Source organism: Nyctereutes procyonoides, unplaced genomic scaffold (genome assembly GCF_905146905.1).
Source record: "Nyctereutes procyonoides isolate TBG_1078 unplaced genomic scaffold, NYPRO_anot_genome, whole genome shotgun sequence".
Lineage (NCBI taxonomy): Eukaryota > Metazoa > Chordata > Mammalia > Carnivora > Canidae > Nyctereutes > Nyctereutes procyonoides.
Genome location: NW_026575139.1, coordinates 29,397,704 through 29,414,334, shown reverse-complemented (window position 1 = coordinate 29,414,334; position 16,631 = coordinate 29,397,704). Strand labels below are relative to the sequence as shown.

General features: G+C 51.6%; 1 protein-coding gene across 1 annotated transcript in view; it reads left to right on the top strand.

The window, feature by feature from the left end:
- The window catches only part of GALNT16 (polypeptide N-acetylgalactosaminyltransferase 16), a 91,899-nt gene extending 76,562 nt beyond the window's left edge, over positions 1-15,337 (top strand). The window contains exons 10-15 of the mRNA XM_055304161.1: positions 503-629; positions 1,875-1,967; positions 3,446-3,529; positions 8,492-8,633; positions 9,328-9,450; positions 13,178-15,337. Coding sequence (XP_055160136.1) covers positions 503-629; positions 1,875-1,967; positions 3,446-3,529; positions 8,492-8,633; positions 9,328-9,450; positions 13,178-13,315 — 707 coding nt within the window. The 3' untranslated portion in view covers positions 13,316-15,337. The remainder of the gene's footprint in view (positions 1-502; positions 630-1,874; positions 1,968-3,445; positions 3,530-8,491; positions 8,634-9,327; positions 9,451-13,177) is intronic.
- Positions 15,338-16,631: the final 1,294 nt, after the last annotated feature.

Genomic DNA, 16,631 nt, shown 5'->3' with positions numbered 1-16,631 from the left:
AGAGTGTGTGTGTAGTATCTGTGGGGTGTGTGGAAGGAGTATGTGTGGAGGGGGTGTATGTGTGGCATATGTGGGGTGGGGTGTGTGTGAAGCGTCTGTGTGTATATATGTGTGTGTGGTGTCTGGGGTGGGGTGTGTGTGGTATGTGTGTGTTTGTGATATGTATATATGGTATGTGTGGAAGGGGTGTGTGTGGTCTGTGTGACGGGGTATATATGAAGAGTGTATGTGTATACGTGGTGTGTATGGAGGGGTGTGTGGGAGACAGGGTATGTGTGGGATGGGATGTGGGGGGTGTATGTAAGGGTGTGTGTGTGATGGGAGCGGGGTGTGGACATGCATGTCAGGAACATGTACAAGGATGGGTACATCCTGTGTAAAAGGGCCCAGGAGCCCTGAGCCCGGCATGTGCCTCCAAGGAGACACCAGAAACAAGGGACACCTTCACTCAGCGGGGACTTGCCGGGGACTCATCCCTCCTGACGGCTGCCATCTCCTGCAGAGCTCTCCTTCAGGGTGTGGATGTGCGGTGGGAGCTTGGAGATCGTGCCCTGCAGCCGGGTGGGCCACGTCTTCAGGAAACGGCACCCCTACAACTTCCCTGAGGGCAATGCCCTCACCTACATCAGGTAGGTCACATGCAAAGAGCACCAGGCTAGGAACCAGGACACTTAGGTCCTAGACCCCACCAGCCCTGTTAGTTACTCATGTGGCTTTGGGCAGGTACCCCCCCACCTTTCTGGGCTTCAGTTTCCCCATTTGTTCCCTCCAATTCTGGGATGCCAGGTGCTTTCAGGGGTGAAAGGATGAAATTGAGAGTGTTGTCGCCAGGCCTCCCTTGTCTTGACCGTCTTTGTCCATAAGTGTCTTGGAAAACTGGCCCAATCATTAACTGGGGGCCACTCACCACTCACTGGGTCCTGGGTTCTGGTTATGAATGCCATGTCCTGAGCCTGACTTCCTCAGCATCTGCACATCCATGTCCCCAGTGACCAGCTCTTCTGGTGGGGATGGAAGGGGAAGAGTGTCCTGAGCACCCCCTTTGAGGACAGTTCTTTGGCTCTATCAGGCCCATGCTTCCTTGTTGCAGCAAAGGCTCCCCGGTCCAGCTAACCGAATGGCTTATTATTTTGGTTTTCTTCTCCCAATACACACCCCAGTTTTTAATTTTTATTATTATAAAAGTAGTACATGTTCACTGTAAAATACAAGCTGTGCCAGTATATATTATATGGACCTACCTGTACATACATGTGTTTTTACTCTTTATATTGTATACAGAGGAAAAAACACAAGTTCTTTTTACCCAGTCTGACTCCTATCCGACTTGTCTCTTCAAAAGTAACTACAGTTACTAGATTTCTGGTCTATCATGTCAGGCCTTTTAACTCATTTTCGTATATGTAGTTCATGTAGAGAGAAGCACATACACCATAACTTTGCATTTTTGTATAAATGGGGTCATGCTCTGGGTTCTTTCTGCAGCGTGCTTTCTGCCCACACTAAATTATAGCCAACCTTCCGTATCAGTACATCCTGACCACGGCATGTCATGTAAAAGTAGAGGCCATTATTTTCCTATCGATGCACATTTAGGCTGTCACCTGTGTTTTACTAAACAAATATTTGGTACCTGTCCTTTCTGCCCACACGCAGGCATGTTGGCAGGAATAGATTCCTCCAGTGGAGTGTGAAGAGTATACGGACATGAATTGTTGGATGTTAGCAAATCATACTCCTTGATACCACCCCAAATAGTGTTATTTTGCATACATTCCCAAGATGCTCATCACCCTGTGTTGCACAGAGCTGATCTTGATCCTAACTCTGTCATCACACTGGTAACTTTATTTTGTTCCTTCCTCCCCTTTTAGGAATACCAAGCGCACTGCAGAGGTGTGGATGGATGAATACAAGCAGTATTACTACGAGGCCCGGCCCTCAGCCATCGGGAAGGCCTTTGGCAGGTGCGCCCTTCCACCAGCTGTTTGCTTCCCTCGTTACCCACGTTAGCACAACCATAGCAAAACATAAAATGGTCTGGACGCCAGGGAAGCACTCACAGTCTCCTTGGTGACTGAGGCCCTCCCTGCTGGGCTCTTGGGAGGGGGGGTTCTGGTAGGATACGCGGCGTGAGACAAGACTGGGTCCTTGAGGCGCATGTAGCCTCGTAGGGAGAAATAGCCAGAGAGGGCTCAGTGATGAGAAAGAGCCACCCATTCACAAGCTGCCTGCAGGAAAAAGGGTATGGGTGGAAGTACTCAGGGCTGGGCTCTCTGCAGAAAACACTTGGGGTTTTGCTGCCACCCCCTGCTGTTCAAAATACGTTTGTGATCCGTTAGCCTGTTTTCCTGTCCTGGACTGGCATGACTACAGTCTAGTTAAACATTTTCAAAATGTAGATTGGTTATGAAATCAATTTCATGGGTCGTGACCGGCATTAAAAAAAAAAAAAACGATAGAGAACACTCTAGATTGGTACAAGCAGAATATAAAGGAACAGTTGATTGTAGTTAAGGCTAAGTATTGTTTGCTGAAATTTATTTCAGTTATACATGTATATATGTGTAGCTATATATGCACACGGGAATACTCGATCACAATATAAGATGTATTTCTTTTTTTTTTTTTTAAAGATTTTATAAATTTATTCATGAGAGACACAGAGAGAGAGGCAGAGACACAGGCAGAGGGAGAAGCAGGCTCCATGCAGGGCTCGATGTGAGACTTGATCCCAGGACTCTGGGATCATAATCTCAGTAAAAGGCAGATGCTCAACCACTGAGCCACCCAGGCACCCTACTTCTTTTCGTGGAAAATTAACCTTTACTGAAGACCTCCCCTGTGCAAGGCTCTTAGGCACTCTTAATTCATTTGATTCTCCAAAAACCTTCTGAGATAGGTGGTCATATTTACTGGTGGAGAAAGGTCATCAGCCAGTGGCCACTTCCATCAGTGTAGCAGAGGATGCTGGGGAAGTAAAACTGTGGCATCCATGGCTACATCAGAGCGGTCTTGTTTGCCAAAATTCCTGAAAGATGTTTAAAGCATGCTTTTCTTGTTAGACCCTTTCTGCTAAAATTGGAATACCGGAAAGGAAAACTTAGAGCTCAGTAAGACTCTGCTCTCTGCGAAAGTAAGGACCAGCTAGTGATGTGCTGAGATCTCAAGAAGTGAGAAGCCAGAGCAAAGCAGGGCCCCAGCCAGCTCCCCTGATCCAGGAAAGTGAGCAGGAATTTAAGGAAAGAAATCAGGAATGGCCAGGAGACCCAGGGTGACCTTGCAGGTCAGAGAAGGATTTATGGCAGGTGGCCACGGCTAGAGGGCAGGCTGGGGACAGCTTCTGGTTCTGCCCAACCTGGGGTGGGCAGCAAGAGAGGGCCCGCCTCCTGGGGCTTCCTCCCTGCACCCACTTGTCAAAGCCTGAGCGTTCCTTTTCTTTCAGTGTGGCCACGCGGATTGAGCAGAGGAAGAAAATGAACTGCAAATCCTTCCGCTGGTACCTGGATAATGTCTACCCAGAGCTCACGTGAGTACAGCCCTCAGCTTGTGTGTCTTGGGGGACCCGCCCCCTGAGATCTCCCCAGCTTGGGCCGTCAGGCTCTTTCTAGTTGTCACTGTTCATCTTCACGTGAAGGCTCTGGGGGGAATGGGAAGGAGTTAAAAGTGAGAGGTGGTAGGAACCAAACTTTTAATGGACTGGGTTGTAGAGCCAGAAGCAGGCATTGTCCCCACAGGGAAACAACACTGCATTATGGAGCAAAACCCACAAAAGTAAAGATTCATTGCTTTTGACTCTGTTCTCTCCCTTCTGGGAGTTTATCCTAAGGAAAAAAAGCAAGCAAAGCAAAAGACTATCGACAAGATGTTCATTCAGCATAGGCTTCTCTGCTGCTGTGAAAAATCTGGAGATAACTAATAATAGGAGGTGGGCTTAGTGAATCCCAACGCATGGATCTGAACAAATATTATCTGTCCATTAAGATTGCAATCATAGAGACGGAAAATCCATGGGGAAACGTTTGCTTTGACAAATTCTAAGGAGGATGCAAATGGTGTGTGCACTGGAGCTGAGAAGCTGTATCTGAGTGTGTGTGTGCGTGTGTCAGCTCCTGGACTGGGGGTGAAGTTGTAAGGCTGGGGCAGGGCAGTGAGGATTCCGTTTTTCTCCTTTTAAAATCCTTTTCAGCCTCTTAACTACGTCCACGTGGCTTATTTCCTCACCTCCTTCAGGTCTTGACTCAGATGTCCCCTTCGGAGGCGGGCCTTCCCCCAAGCAGTCTCTGTTTGCAGAGCACCTCCCTCCCCCAGCATCACCCGCTCGTTCCACCCTTACCACCATCAGGGCCTATGTGGCCAGGTAATTTTGTTCTTGCCTCCCTGCACGTGACAGTACACGTGTGAGGGTAGAGGTGTGGACCTGCTTTGTCTGCTGCTTGATCTCCAGCCCCTGGGACAGAGCCTGTCACAAAACAGGCACTCGATAAATATTTTTGAGTGAATAAATTGCATAGTCAATAAGCCTCAATAGTAATAACTTGGAAATTAGCATTCTCCTTTCTATAGCTGTCACCTCGGGGAACGGATTATTTCATAACTGCCAGCTTTCTCCCAAGGATGGTGCTGCGGCTTTCCAGAACACTCACTCCTCAGAGCCTGCATGTCCTCGAAGAAGGCAGATCTTTGTTTTTTGAGAGAAGATTTGATTTTTGGAAAAGAGCCATAGTTAGGTTGTCACCAAATCCAGTGAACCAGGCGATTACCCCCAGATAAGGTGATCCTGGGTCCCATCTAGAGTATGACAAGGAATGGAACAGGTATCGAGAATAAACTGATTCTGGGAGCAAGTTTCAAGGAATTTCAAGACAATGTGAGCAACAGCAGCATCCTTGAAAAGAGTTGGCAGCCTGGCTAAGCCAGCTCCCCACACAATGGCTGTGGAGGGGAGAATGTTGATTTAGAAAAGTAGAATAAATGAACCACTTTCTCCAGTGGCCACTTTTAACGGGATGGTTTCATTCAGACATGTCATTTCTGAGGGAAAAAAAAAGTCATTCCTTTATATCTGTCAGAGTTTAGACAACACTGGGAAGGAGCCATGGGCTCTAGACCTCAGGCCGGAGCTGGGAAGCCTGTGGGACTCATCAGGGAGGACTGGGAACGTTACCTTTCCGTTCCACACCCAGTCCCCACACACGGTGTCCCATGTCCTCCCCTGAGAACCAAGAGGAAAAAGTGCTTTGTAACTTTCAGAAACTTGGATCTATCACAAGACAGGAGAGTGGATGAAACCAGCTCTGTTAAATGAAGAGGATGAGTCATCTTCTGTTTGTTCTGGCACTGTGGGAAGTTTTAAAATATGATTTTTTTTTTCTTTTTTTTGTCAGTAAGATAGAAACTGCAGACCTCATTCCTGTCCAGGTTACTCATCCCTGGTCTGCTCTTCAAGGTCGGCCTCAGTTCTCAGGGTGCCCGGCGAGGAGTGCCTCTAGTTGTTGGTTAGGAAGGACATCTGGATGCCGAACTGATACCAACTTTCCTCCAAACCGGGCATCCTAACAGTTGGCCCACACTTGCAGATGGTCGGTAGAGAGACAAAGGAGGCGAAGGGAAAGGCCTCTGCTTTCCTAGGCCTGCTTACAATCCCACCACAGCTCTGCCCCCATCAGACCTGAGTCCAGCGGCTGCCCTCAGCCGCTGCTCCTTTATTACTTTTATTAGGATGGTCGGGAACGGTAGTGCAAGCTGTGCATGCCACATTTGCAAGGGCGCTAGCCGGACAGTAGATATTGTACATTTATTATAACAGTTCCTGGCAGATGGCGGTAAAAGTCTTCGGCAAAACCAGTATAATCTGAGTTTTCTAACAGATGGAAGTGAAATGTCTTGAGGAGGGGATGCTTTTGCTATTTCTACAAAGGCATCATAAGGGCTCATGGCAGCCCAGCTGGGAGGAGGCCCACAGGGAGGGAAGCAGCTGCGGATGTAGCCAAGAAGCCGAGGAAGGGTGGTGGAGATGACCATCACAGTGGCCCCAGGGTTGCTGCCACATGGACACCCCTGAAGCTACATCGGGTTTGGAGATTGTTGCCCACACCCCAGGTTTCCTCCATAAGCATTGGTGGGCAGGCCTCCATGGACAGCACCCACCTCAGCTCTGAAAGCTGATCCCCCTACACATGTCCCTGAGGACAGGAGCAAGGAGAAGAACGCAGAAGGATCTGGAACAGCTTGGGCTCTGAGCGGGTCTGGGGGGGGCGGGTCTCAGCAGGCATCTCATCTCCATAGAGAGGGCAGTAGAACATGTCCCTGGATGAAGCGAGGGTGGGATATCTTTGCACCCCAGCACCTTTGCCCTGGTAGAGGCTGCGAATTCAAACCCTGATCGGATGGGCAATGCAAATCAATCCGGTGGGCAGCAGTGAGACACTAGGGAATTGTGGGGACCATGGCAAACTGGGATGCAAAAGCCCATCCCCCAGGGGCAGCCACTACTCACGATGGACCAACCATGTGTTAGTACATCAAGTGCCTCGCTGGAATGCAAGCTCAGTGTGACCTGATCTTTCTGTTTTCTCAAGAGAAGCTGGGTTCAGATTTCTTTGTGTAACCATCAGATTTTTAATATTACCAATTAATTAAAAGCAACAACCACCACACTCTGTAGGTCGGACAAAATGTTTTTGGGGCCATATTCAGCTTGGGGACCAGCAGTTTTTCAACCTGTGGTCTAGAATTATGCAAACTCTCAAGAGGGGCCTGGAGAGTGCACACTCCTGCCAGGAGTGTGCGAGAGGAAAGTCAAAGTATCTTCCTGAGGCTCTGTGGGAGGCTTTCGGGAGCTTCCATCCAGCCCTGAGGAAGGAAGACCTGGTGTGGTTGAGATCTTGCAAGTGTCGACAGCAAAGAATGCCAAAAGTCTCATGATGCCCATCTCCCCAGCCCACCTGGGTTCTCTTTGGATAGAGGTAACAAGAGGTGGTTAAGATTAGGCACATGGCCAGACTCTAAGCCCTCCTGGTTCCCTATCACCTCTGGGGGCCATAATCCAAGAGCATATATGACCAGTTGGGGCCAGCAGCTTCCTTAAGTTCATTATCCAGAGTAAGACAATGTGTCGTGTGTGTGTGTGTGTGTGTGTGTGTGTGTGAGAGAGAGAGAGAGAGAGAGAGAGAAAGATGTGTGTTTAAGCATATTTTCCTGCACGTATAAATTTTTAAATAATATAATATTTTGAAACACATCTGTTTTATTTGACAGTATGTTATAAACCTTTTCCATGCTATCAGATACTCATTTGGAGTCATTTTTTAATGGCTGTGCAGTTTTCCATCTTACAGATGAATCAGAATTTATTTAGCCTGTCCTCTATTGTTGATATCTACGTTTTCATTATAACCAATCACTCTGAGATGAATGTCTTTTAAATTAAATCTCTGCAAACATCCAGAATTATTGCTGCATGATAATAACTTTCCAGAAGTAGGATTGAGGTTGTTAGGCCAAAGGTATGCACATCATTTTTTGTGTGTTTTTTATTATTGGAAAACAACTGACATCACTGTTGTATTCATTTCAGGTGTATAACACAGTGATTCAACAATACTATTCATTCTGCAGTGTTTCCCACAATGAGTATAGTCACCACCTGTCACCATATGACATTATTACAGTATTATTGACTATATTCCCTATGCTGGACTTTTCATCTCTGTGGCTTATTTTATAACTGGAAGTTTGTACCTCTTAAGCCCCTTTATCTATGTGTGCACATTTTTAAGGCTTTTGGAACACAATGAATGCCCTCCAGAACTGTTGGGCCAGTTTATGCTCTTACCCGTAGGGTATGAGAAGATCCGATCCCATAGCTATTGCCAACACTGGGAATCGGTATTGATTGGTGTTGATATAATTGTGTATATATGATTGATTTTATATAAATAAATATGTAAAAATAATACACATTTATTACATATTATATTTATGCACATGTATATGGTAAACAAACAGTGGTGATGCTCTAATATGTATTTCTTTAATCATTAGTGCGATTGAACACATTTTTTTAACACATTTTCATGTTTGTGGGTTTTAAATTGCCTCTCCGAAGTGAGCTCTTCCCTGTCATTTTGAGATCATATATTGAGTTCGTATTTGGGCCCCAGTGTCTTCTCAAGTTTTCTTCTTTCTGGACTAGGGAGCCCTGGGTTTCTGGTCTGAGTTCTCTTCCCAGGGTCCTCCCAGTCATGGCTTCCAGGGTAGGAGGTTCTCACAGCTGCTCAGACCCAGTGGGGCAAGGCTTAGTCTTCAGAGGCATCCCTCTCCTTCCCGTCCTCTGCCCTCCTGCCCCTGCTGGCTAGGGCAAGGCCCCTTCCCCTGAGACCAAGACCAAGAGCATGGTGCCTGGGGAGCTGGAGCACCACCTCTGGCTGAGGGGTGAGCAAGCCTGGAGAGGACAGAGGACAAGCCTGACTGCTCCCTTTTCTCTCAGAGTCCCGGTGAAGGAAGTGCTCCCTGGCATCATTAAGCAGGGGGTTAATTGTTTAGAATCCCAGGGCCAGGACTCAGCTGGGAACTTCCTGCTTGGAATGGGGATCTGCAGAGGGTCTGCCAAGAACCCCCCAGCACCCCAGGTAAGCTGCTTACTGCCTCAAGGTCAGGACCAGGAAGGGGAAAGGAGCCAGAGTCATTGTCCAGGAGTGGGGTGGGGGGCTTCCCTCTGCTCATTCTCATTTTCTCTCTGACTACACCGTCCACAAACCTACTTTCCCAGGGACCCGGCATGCTCTCCCCTCACATGGCTCCTTGGGTCTGCTTCTGCCACATTCCCATCCCTTTTACCCACTTGTCACACAGTTGCCCTCTGTGCACCACCCACTTCCTCCTTACCAAGGAAGAAATGCTACCCACACAGCACCCAGTTCTCTCCTGGGATGCAGCTATGGTCAGCGTGTACCATGGGCAGCAGGGCAGCCAGGACTGCTGTGTGCACATGCGTGTGCCACACACGTGTTGGTGTGTCCATGTCAAACTGCTACCCTGGTCCCACAGCCTGTCTCTCTCCCTATCCCCCCAGCAGAGCATCCCTTGGTACACCCCTGATTGCCCTCTGGCCAACTCCAGCTAAGCACCCTGCCAATACTTTTTATCATGAAAACTTTCAAACATGTAGAAAAGTTGAAAGGACTATATGGTGAATACCCATATACTCTTATTATTTGTAGAAAATTCTACCAAAATACACAGTGTTTGTTTTATCCCCTATTACCTACCTGCCCATCCACCACTGTACACTTTGACTTGGCCTTTCATGTCCCTGTTTTATAGGCATGGCTGTTCAGTGACCATCTCATCCAGCAGCAGGGGAAGTGCCTGACCGCCACCTCCACCTCCATCACCCCAGGATCCCTGGTCATACTGCAGGTGTGCAACCCGAGAGAAGGCAGGCAGGTAAGCCTCCTCACTCCCAGGGATGTGCAGGGTAGGTGGCAGCTTCTGGCAAGGGAGCCCTGGATTGAAACAGATGGACTCAAATAAGCCCTCCAGAGTGAGGGTCACTCCAAGTGAGCATCCAGATCAAGTCTATTGTATTCATGAAGAAACACTTTTTTTTTTTAAGATTTTATTTATTTATTCATGAAAATACACAGAGAAGAGAGAGAGAGGCAAAGACACAGGCAGAGGGAGAAGCAGGCTCCATCCAGGGAGCCCGACGTGGGACCCGATCCCGGGTCTCCAGGATCACGCCTTGGGCTGAAGGTGGCCCTAAACCGCTGAGCCACCCAGGCTTCCCTTTTTTTTTTTTTTTTTGAGATTTTATTTATTTATTCATGAGAGACACAGAGAGAGCAAGAGGCAGAGACACAGGCAGAGGGAGAAGCAGGCTCCATGCAGGGAGCCTGATGTGAGACTTGATCCGGGATTCCAGGATCACACCCTGGGCCGAAGGCAGGTGCTAAACCGCTGAGCCACTCAGAGATCCCCAAGAAACACTTCTTTAAGTAAATATTTGTTAAACGTCCATCCTGCCAGCCTGTGAGTTCCACTAGGGCAAGGACTGTCAGTCTTGTGTCCCTACAATACTGCATCCCTATCCCCTGACAACCGCCACAGCCAAACTCGTGTTGGCTTTTACCAAGAGCCCATGCTAGGAATTTTACATAGATTATCTCATCTTATCCTTGTGTCACCCAGGGATTTGGGCCCTAGTATCATCCCCATCTTAGAGGTGAGTAAACCGAGGCTTGCTGAATTTAAGAAGCAGGTGTCAGATGAAACATAGTTGGGAAGGGGTGAAGATGAGATTCAAACCCAGGTCAGTGTGACCCCTAAGCCCAGAGTATTAACCAGGAACACAGTAGGTGCTCGATAAGTATTTCTTGATTGTGGCTGCTGGGAAACTGAGACCCAAATACACTGATTTCCAAGCTGACATGACAGCCTCACGTGAGCACTGCCTTTTCCATTTGTCAAACACTCAGCCATCCTGTCTCCGTGAATCCTGGGAGAGAGGCCAGTCCCACCTGTCAAGAAATAAACTGATGTTCCAAGAAATGACATCACTTGCTCAGGATACACAGCAGCCCTGGGAGTCAGCCCAGCTCCCTCCCTGGCTGGGAAAGAGCCCCTCTGCCTGAGGAATGGGGACACAAAGGCCAGAGGTCTGCTCCAGCCTTCCACTGCCCGCCCCGGTAGCCCTCCCTGTGCCTGAACCTGGCCAGCCAGCGGGACGTGCAGGGGCCAGGAGGGCTCCTGGCTCTCAGACTTGGCCTGCAGGGTTTCCTCCCACCCTTTCCTGTTTGCCTGGGGCAGCCCTTTCTGTAGAGATGCCTGGCAATTTGTTATGCCCTCTGGAAAAGCAGCCAGATCCTCTCCCTCCAGCGAGTGAGTGTGTGTGTGTGTGTGTGTGTGTGTGTGTGTGTGTGTGTGTGTGTGTGAATTGTGTGCCATGATCTGCTCACTGGGCCTGCTGGACACTTCTCAGGGGCTTCTGAAGGGCAGAGGAAGTCTGTCCTGCCCCCTCGGGCTGCCTGCCGTGTGCCCCTGCCCTGCTGTGAGGGATGGCCTCAGGCTCTCCTTCACTGGGGGGCAGCAGACCTCTCTGAGGGTCAGGCTTTGAGCCCCTCCCATCCCTGCTTGCCGAGGCCAAGCTAGGAAGTAGCTCCTGGGGCAGCCACCACTCAAATAATTCTCTGGAGCTGGAGCATCCATCCCCCTCTCTGCTGACCTACCTCCACCTACTCTGCTCCTGCAAGTCCTCCAGGCTCCAAGCAGCACCCTAGGTCCTAGGGCCTCTCCTCCAAGAGGATAGGATGAGCAGGTCTCCCACTGCCAGTGTCTTCTCGAAGCTAGGCCTCCTTTCTTGGTCCCCCTTTGGCTTCCAAGGCCACTGGGCATCATGTATCCGAGAGGCTCTGTGTCCTTGAGCCAGTGCGATGGAGTCAGCAGACCCCAGCCCAGCCACCCCTCACCTCTCGGAACCTCGGGCTCCTCCTGACCCACCTTGCAAGGCCCCTGCAGGAAGGGAGGCTGACGAGACAGGAGAGTGCCATGAGGGACACTGTTTGACCAGGCACGGGACAGAGGGCCAGGAGAGTGCCCGATGGCATGGGTAGTAAGTGGGAATCCTGCAGTTTGGAGAGCACCTCCAGGGATCGGGCCCTTCATTCACCTGCGCATTCACCCTTCATAAATAACACGGGACTGGGTACCCGCCTGTGCTAGGGAGCGTGCAGCTCATGTTGGCCCCAAGGCAAAATGGAGGACATGCCCCAGCAATGCCCAGGAGGGGAGAACATGGCCAGCCCCTCCCAGGAGGTCATGGACTAGAAGAGCACAAAGCAACAGGATACTGTGAGTTCCAGAGGGACCAAGGCCCTCCTACCCACTGCTCTAACTTTTAGGCCAAGGGCCCCTCTCTGCTGGGGCCACATGGGCACCCCACAGGCCCACATTCCCAAGAGGAGTCTGCAGCCCCCCACATCCCTCCTGGGTGCACCTCCCAGGTCAGTTCCCTCCTCTGCCAGCCCAACCCCTGCAGACCTAGGCCTGGCCCCACAGCTGGGTGCAGCTCAGCCCCTTTGCAGGCATTCCAGGAAGCACATGGCCCCACCTTCTCCAAGTGGGGGGTCGAGGGGGCTCCATGCATCAGTCTGAGCACTCCCCACTTCCTGTGGGGAACAGCAGAGACACAAGGAGAGGAAAGATGGACAAACAGATCTTTCTCACTGTTTATTCTTTCCTGAGCCTTGAAGCCTGGGCCGGCCTCTCACCCTTTCTCTGGAGTGTTCCAAAGGACACCCTGTCCTTCCCCCAGCACCTCCAGATGTTCTGCAGGAACACGTCTTTTCCCCTTTGTCAAGCCTGGAGAAGGGGAGACCCAGGAGGGGACTGTAACAGGGACCCCAGGCCTCCCACCATCCTGGTGGTCTTACCCCTCATCACTGCAGACATGGGGGCCAGTTCCCATTTCGGGCTGTTGGTCACCTGACACACAGGTACAGCCAACAGGGAGGGGTGGGGTGTGCTGCAGGGGTGGGTGCACTGTCTGGGGCAGGACCTTGGTAAACGGAGAGCAAGAGCAGGAGCTCAGTCCCTGTTGCCCCCGTGCTGCCAAAGACACTGGGCCCGTGTCTAAAAAGAACCTAGAGGGATCCCAGTGGCGCAGCGGTTTGGCGCCTGCCTTTAGCCCAGGGCGCGATCCTGGAGACCCGGGATCGAATCCCACGTCGGGCTCCCGGTGCATGGAGCCTGCTTCTCCCTCTGCCTGTGTCTCTGCCTCTCTCTCTCTCTGTGTGACTATCATAAATAAATAAAAAATAAAAAAAATAAAAAATAAATAAAGAGAACCTAGAAATACAGATTTCTATGTGACAACTAAGCCAGATTTTAAACAAACACTGTACTGGCCAAACAAAATACATCCCTGGGTCAGATTCATTCAGCCCATGGGCCTCTGATCTAGACTCCATGCTGCACTACGGAAGCAGTGTGCATCGGAAGGGAAGGGGTTTGAGGCCATGTTTGGGGTCGGGAGCTCTTGTGAAAGGGACACAGTCTGCTCTAAATGAGAGGGGGGTGTCCTAGGGATATTCAGGCCATTTACATACATGTCAAATGAAGCTCTGGACATTATTATTTTTAATCACTGTGTTTTTTTCCCGGTCCTTCCCCCCAGAGGTGGAGGAGAAAAGCCTCTTTCATCCAGCACTCAGTCAGCGGCCTCTGCCTGGAAGCCAAGCCCGCCCAGCTGGTGACCAGCAAGTGCCAGACCGACGCCCCAGCCCAGCAGTGGCAGCTGTTGCCGCACACATGACGGTAGCCCGGGGCCTCCTGTACCTTTTGCATGAGACTTTGGGACTGGAAGCGGGTTAGGGTGGGGGAGTGTAAAGCAGGCCGTTCCCATCTCCTCACATTTCTGCCGGAATCATCAGCAAACACCCCTGCCACAACACACGTTTCTCCAGAGCTTGTTCGGGGAGGGCACAGGGAAGCAGGCCCTGATGCCCTGGCTGCCGTCCCTGCCTTGCCCCAGAAGAGAAGGTCAGGATGCTGGACTGCTGCTGGGAGAGACTGGGCAGGCCCCGTGGCCCTTTGTCCCCTCCTTTCACCCTCCTGGGGTCCTGGACAGTGTTTTGCGGGCCCTCCCCTGTTGGCTGGGGAGAGAAGGACAGAAGCCCACAGAGGGCCCCCCATGGGGTCACAGGGCCCACCTGTGGGATCGGCATGTGGGCAGCATGGCTGGGGAGGCTGTGGGCGGGAGCAGGGAGAGGCAGCTGGAGAACAGGAAGGAGGCCAGAAGCTCCATGGCTTGTCCCAGGCAGGTGCTGGGCTGAGTGTGGGAGGGATGGATCTGGAGCAAAGGATGGATAATTTGAAAAAGGATGTGGATGGAAAAGCAGCAGAGCACCAAAAGAGTTAGTTTCTTCCCAACAACCCACAGTTCATCCCATGCCATGTCAACCCTGGGCATTGTGCCCTGCGCTCTGGTCTCCACATTCCCAGCAAGAGGCTACCGAGGGGGTCTGCACGGGCAGCCTTGGGGCACAGTTTATTAAACAGATCCCACTTCTGTTTGGCCATGTGTCAGGCCAAAACCTTTCTCTTGGGCCTTAAGACCTGCTGGTGCCCTGTTCCCTCTGCCTGGGCCCATGGTGATGACCATGTAAGGGCAGGCAGCCACCAGTGCACCACTGAGCAGCCCCCATCATCATCCAGACTTTCTGACTCCTGCCTTCTCAACAGCCTTTGCCTCTGTAAATGCAGCATTATGGGGTCGAGGCGGCTGGGAAGAACAGGACCTCCCTTCTGGAGCTAAACACTCCCGAAGACATTAGGGAGTAAGTCCTGTGGCCTAAGCCTCATCCTCACCCCTCCCCACTGCAGGAGGGAGTTCTGAGAGGGTCAGTTCCCACAGTGAGGGTGGGGGCAGGAGCTGACTGGTGTCTCTCCTCTGTGTGGAGAATCTCCGGTTTCTTCTCACGGCCACTGAGCTCAGGGCCTGGTCTTGGAAACGTTTCTGCTATTCTCATATTCTCTTCCCCAACCCTACTGGCTCAGGCAGTGTGATCTTTGGCAAAAGACCGGGGGAATGAGGACCACTGGGCATCCCCCTCCCAAAGCAAATCAGCTTGAGACCTCTAGGGAGTTCATGGATTCCAGAGGGCCTGGGAATCTCCTGAAATTGTCCCCCAGATAGTACATGTGTGTGCATATGCGCATTTTCCTGGAGAGAGAGGGTCCATGGATTTCCCCAGCTTCTTACAGAGGTCCCTGGTCCCCAGAGGATCTGAACCTCTGCTCTAGATTGGAGCAACCATCCAGCCAAGCTGCCATGCCCCTTCTCCCTCCCTGGCGTGCCTAGACTGGTTAGGTCCTGCTCCACGTGCCCTCAGGCCAGCAGCCCCACCTGGGGGGGTCTCAGTGGCTTCTTGTCACCCCCTGGCTCTCACTAGGCCCTCACAAGCAGTGCTCTTGTGCCCCAGCACGGGGCCCTTGGCCCCCAAGGCCACCATCTTGCATCCTCTGTCGCCATGTTTCTTCCACCCCATCTCTGTTGTACGTGTCTCTCCCCCTCCCACAGGCAGTGTGGACCCTTGGGGACGGGGGGGGGCACAGCTTCCCTCACTGAATGTAAGGGGGCTACTGCTCAGAGAAGCCTCTGAGAACTCCTTGCTTCCCCCTGGTCAGACTGCGCTTGTCAGCCACCCCTTGTGGGACTCAGCCCTGGTCTGTTCTTGCTTTTCCTCTCCTTGAGCAAAGCATGTGCCACTAGCTGTCCCTGAGGGCCTTGTCTTTATGAAACACACACTTGGAATAAAACCACTTCTCACATGTACATGTGCACCAGTGCCTTCCTTTCTGACTCCAAAGCCACTGTCCCCTGCCTCATGGAGAAGTTGGGGCCTCGATTCTATAAAAATGAAACTGAACACACTCAGGTCTAAGCCCCTCTTGTACCTGACAGCTTACTCTTCAGCCCATATGCCCCATGGTACCCCAGGGAGCCAGCAGGTGGCCCTGCTGCTGGGCAGGGTGGGACCAGAGCCCCGGCTCCTTTGGCCTCATCGCGGGACCTTACTTGGGACTTTGAAGTGGAAACCACAGGGCTTTTCCCAACGCTGGCCTTTTGCCAACCCTCTTTCCTTCCCTGAGTGACAGCCCTGACCCCCCCTGAACTGCCCTGCCCCACCTCTCCCACACAAGAAGGCAGTGGTAAAATGCAGGTGGGACATCTTCCTGGGTAGAGACAACAAAATAATTCCAGAAAGAGTCCTATCAGCGTAGCCTTGTTGATTGGGTAGCAGATGCTCTGCCTAATGTTTCCATGGAAACCAATGGAAGGCCCCCACCACTCCTGTGATCAGAAACTGAACCTACCCAGGTAAAAATAAATGCTGCTTCGGTGCACATCCAAACTGTGGTGGGCAGGCCCATGCGCAAGTGAACCTCTCCTGCACGCAGCCATTTCTGCCCCCAGCCCCCCACTTCAACTCAGGGTCGCTCACTCGGGGTTCCCAGAACTTCTGGCCACCATGCCCCTGGCTGGTGACAGTTTTGAGCACACAGAGTGGCAGCAGAGCCAGGCGTGGGCTAACTGGACACAGGCAGCAGTTTACCCCAGAAGCCTCTGGCAGTAGTCTGTCTCCCTCGTGGAGGGAGGCCATCCCCTCGCAGCGCACATCCACTGCCCACCTCCTTCGCAGGGCCTTATCCTGGCCAAGCTGGGCTCTCCTGTTCCATCTGTTTTCCTTCCCAGCCTCCAAGGGCTCTGGTGCTGCTTCTCATGCTCTCTCACCCTCCTCCAAACCTACCTCCCTGGAGGCCTAGTTTCTCTTCCACCACCGCCACTTTTTTTTTTTTTTTTTCTGGAAAGCAAGACTTTAGCCAGCTCCTGGAGGGGTCTGCCCAAACTCTCAGGTGGCCCTTAGCAACAACGCGCCTTGGAGAGCGCAGCAGAAGAGTCTCGAAGAGCACGCAGGTGGGGAGGGCAGGACGGGCGTCAGCAGGAGGCCAGCCTCCCATTTATCCAGCAGGGAGGGTTCCCTCCATCCCTGGACCCCTGTGACTTGGCTTCAGTTTTCCCAGAGGCTCTGCCCCACGCCTCTCAGGAAAGGGCTCTTCCGTCTGCA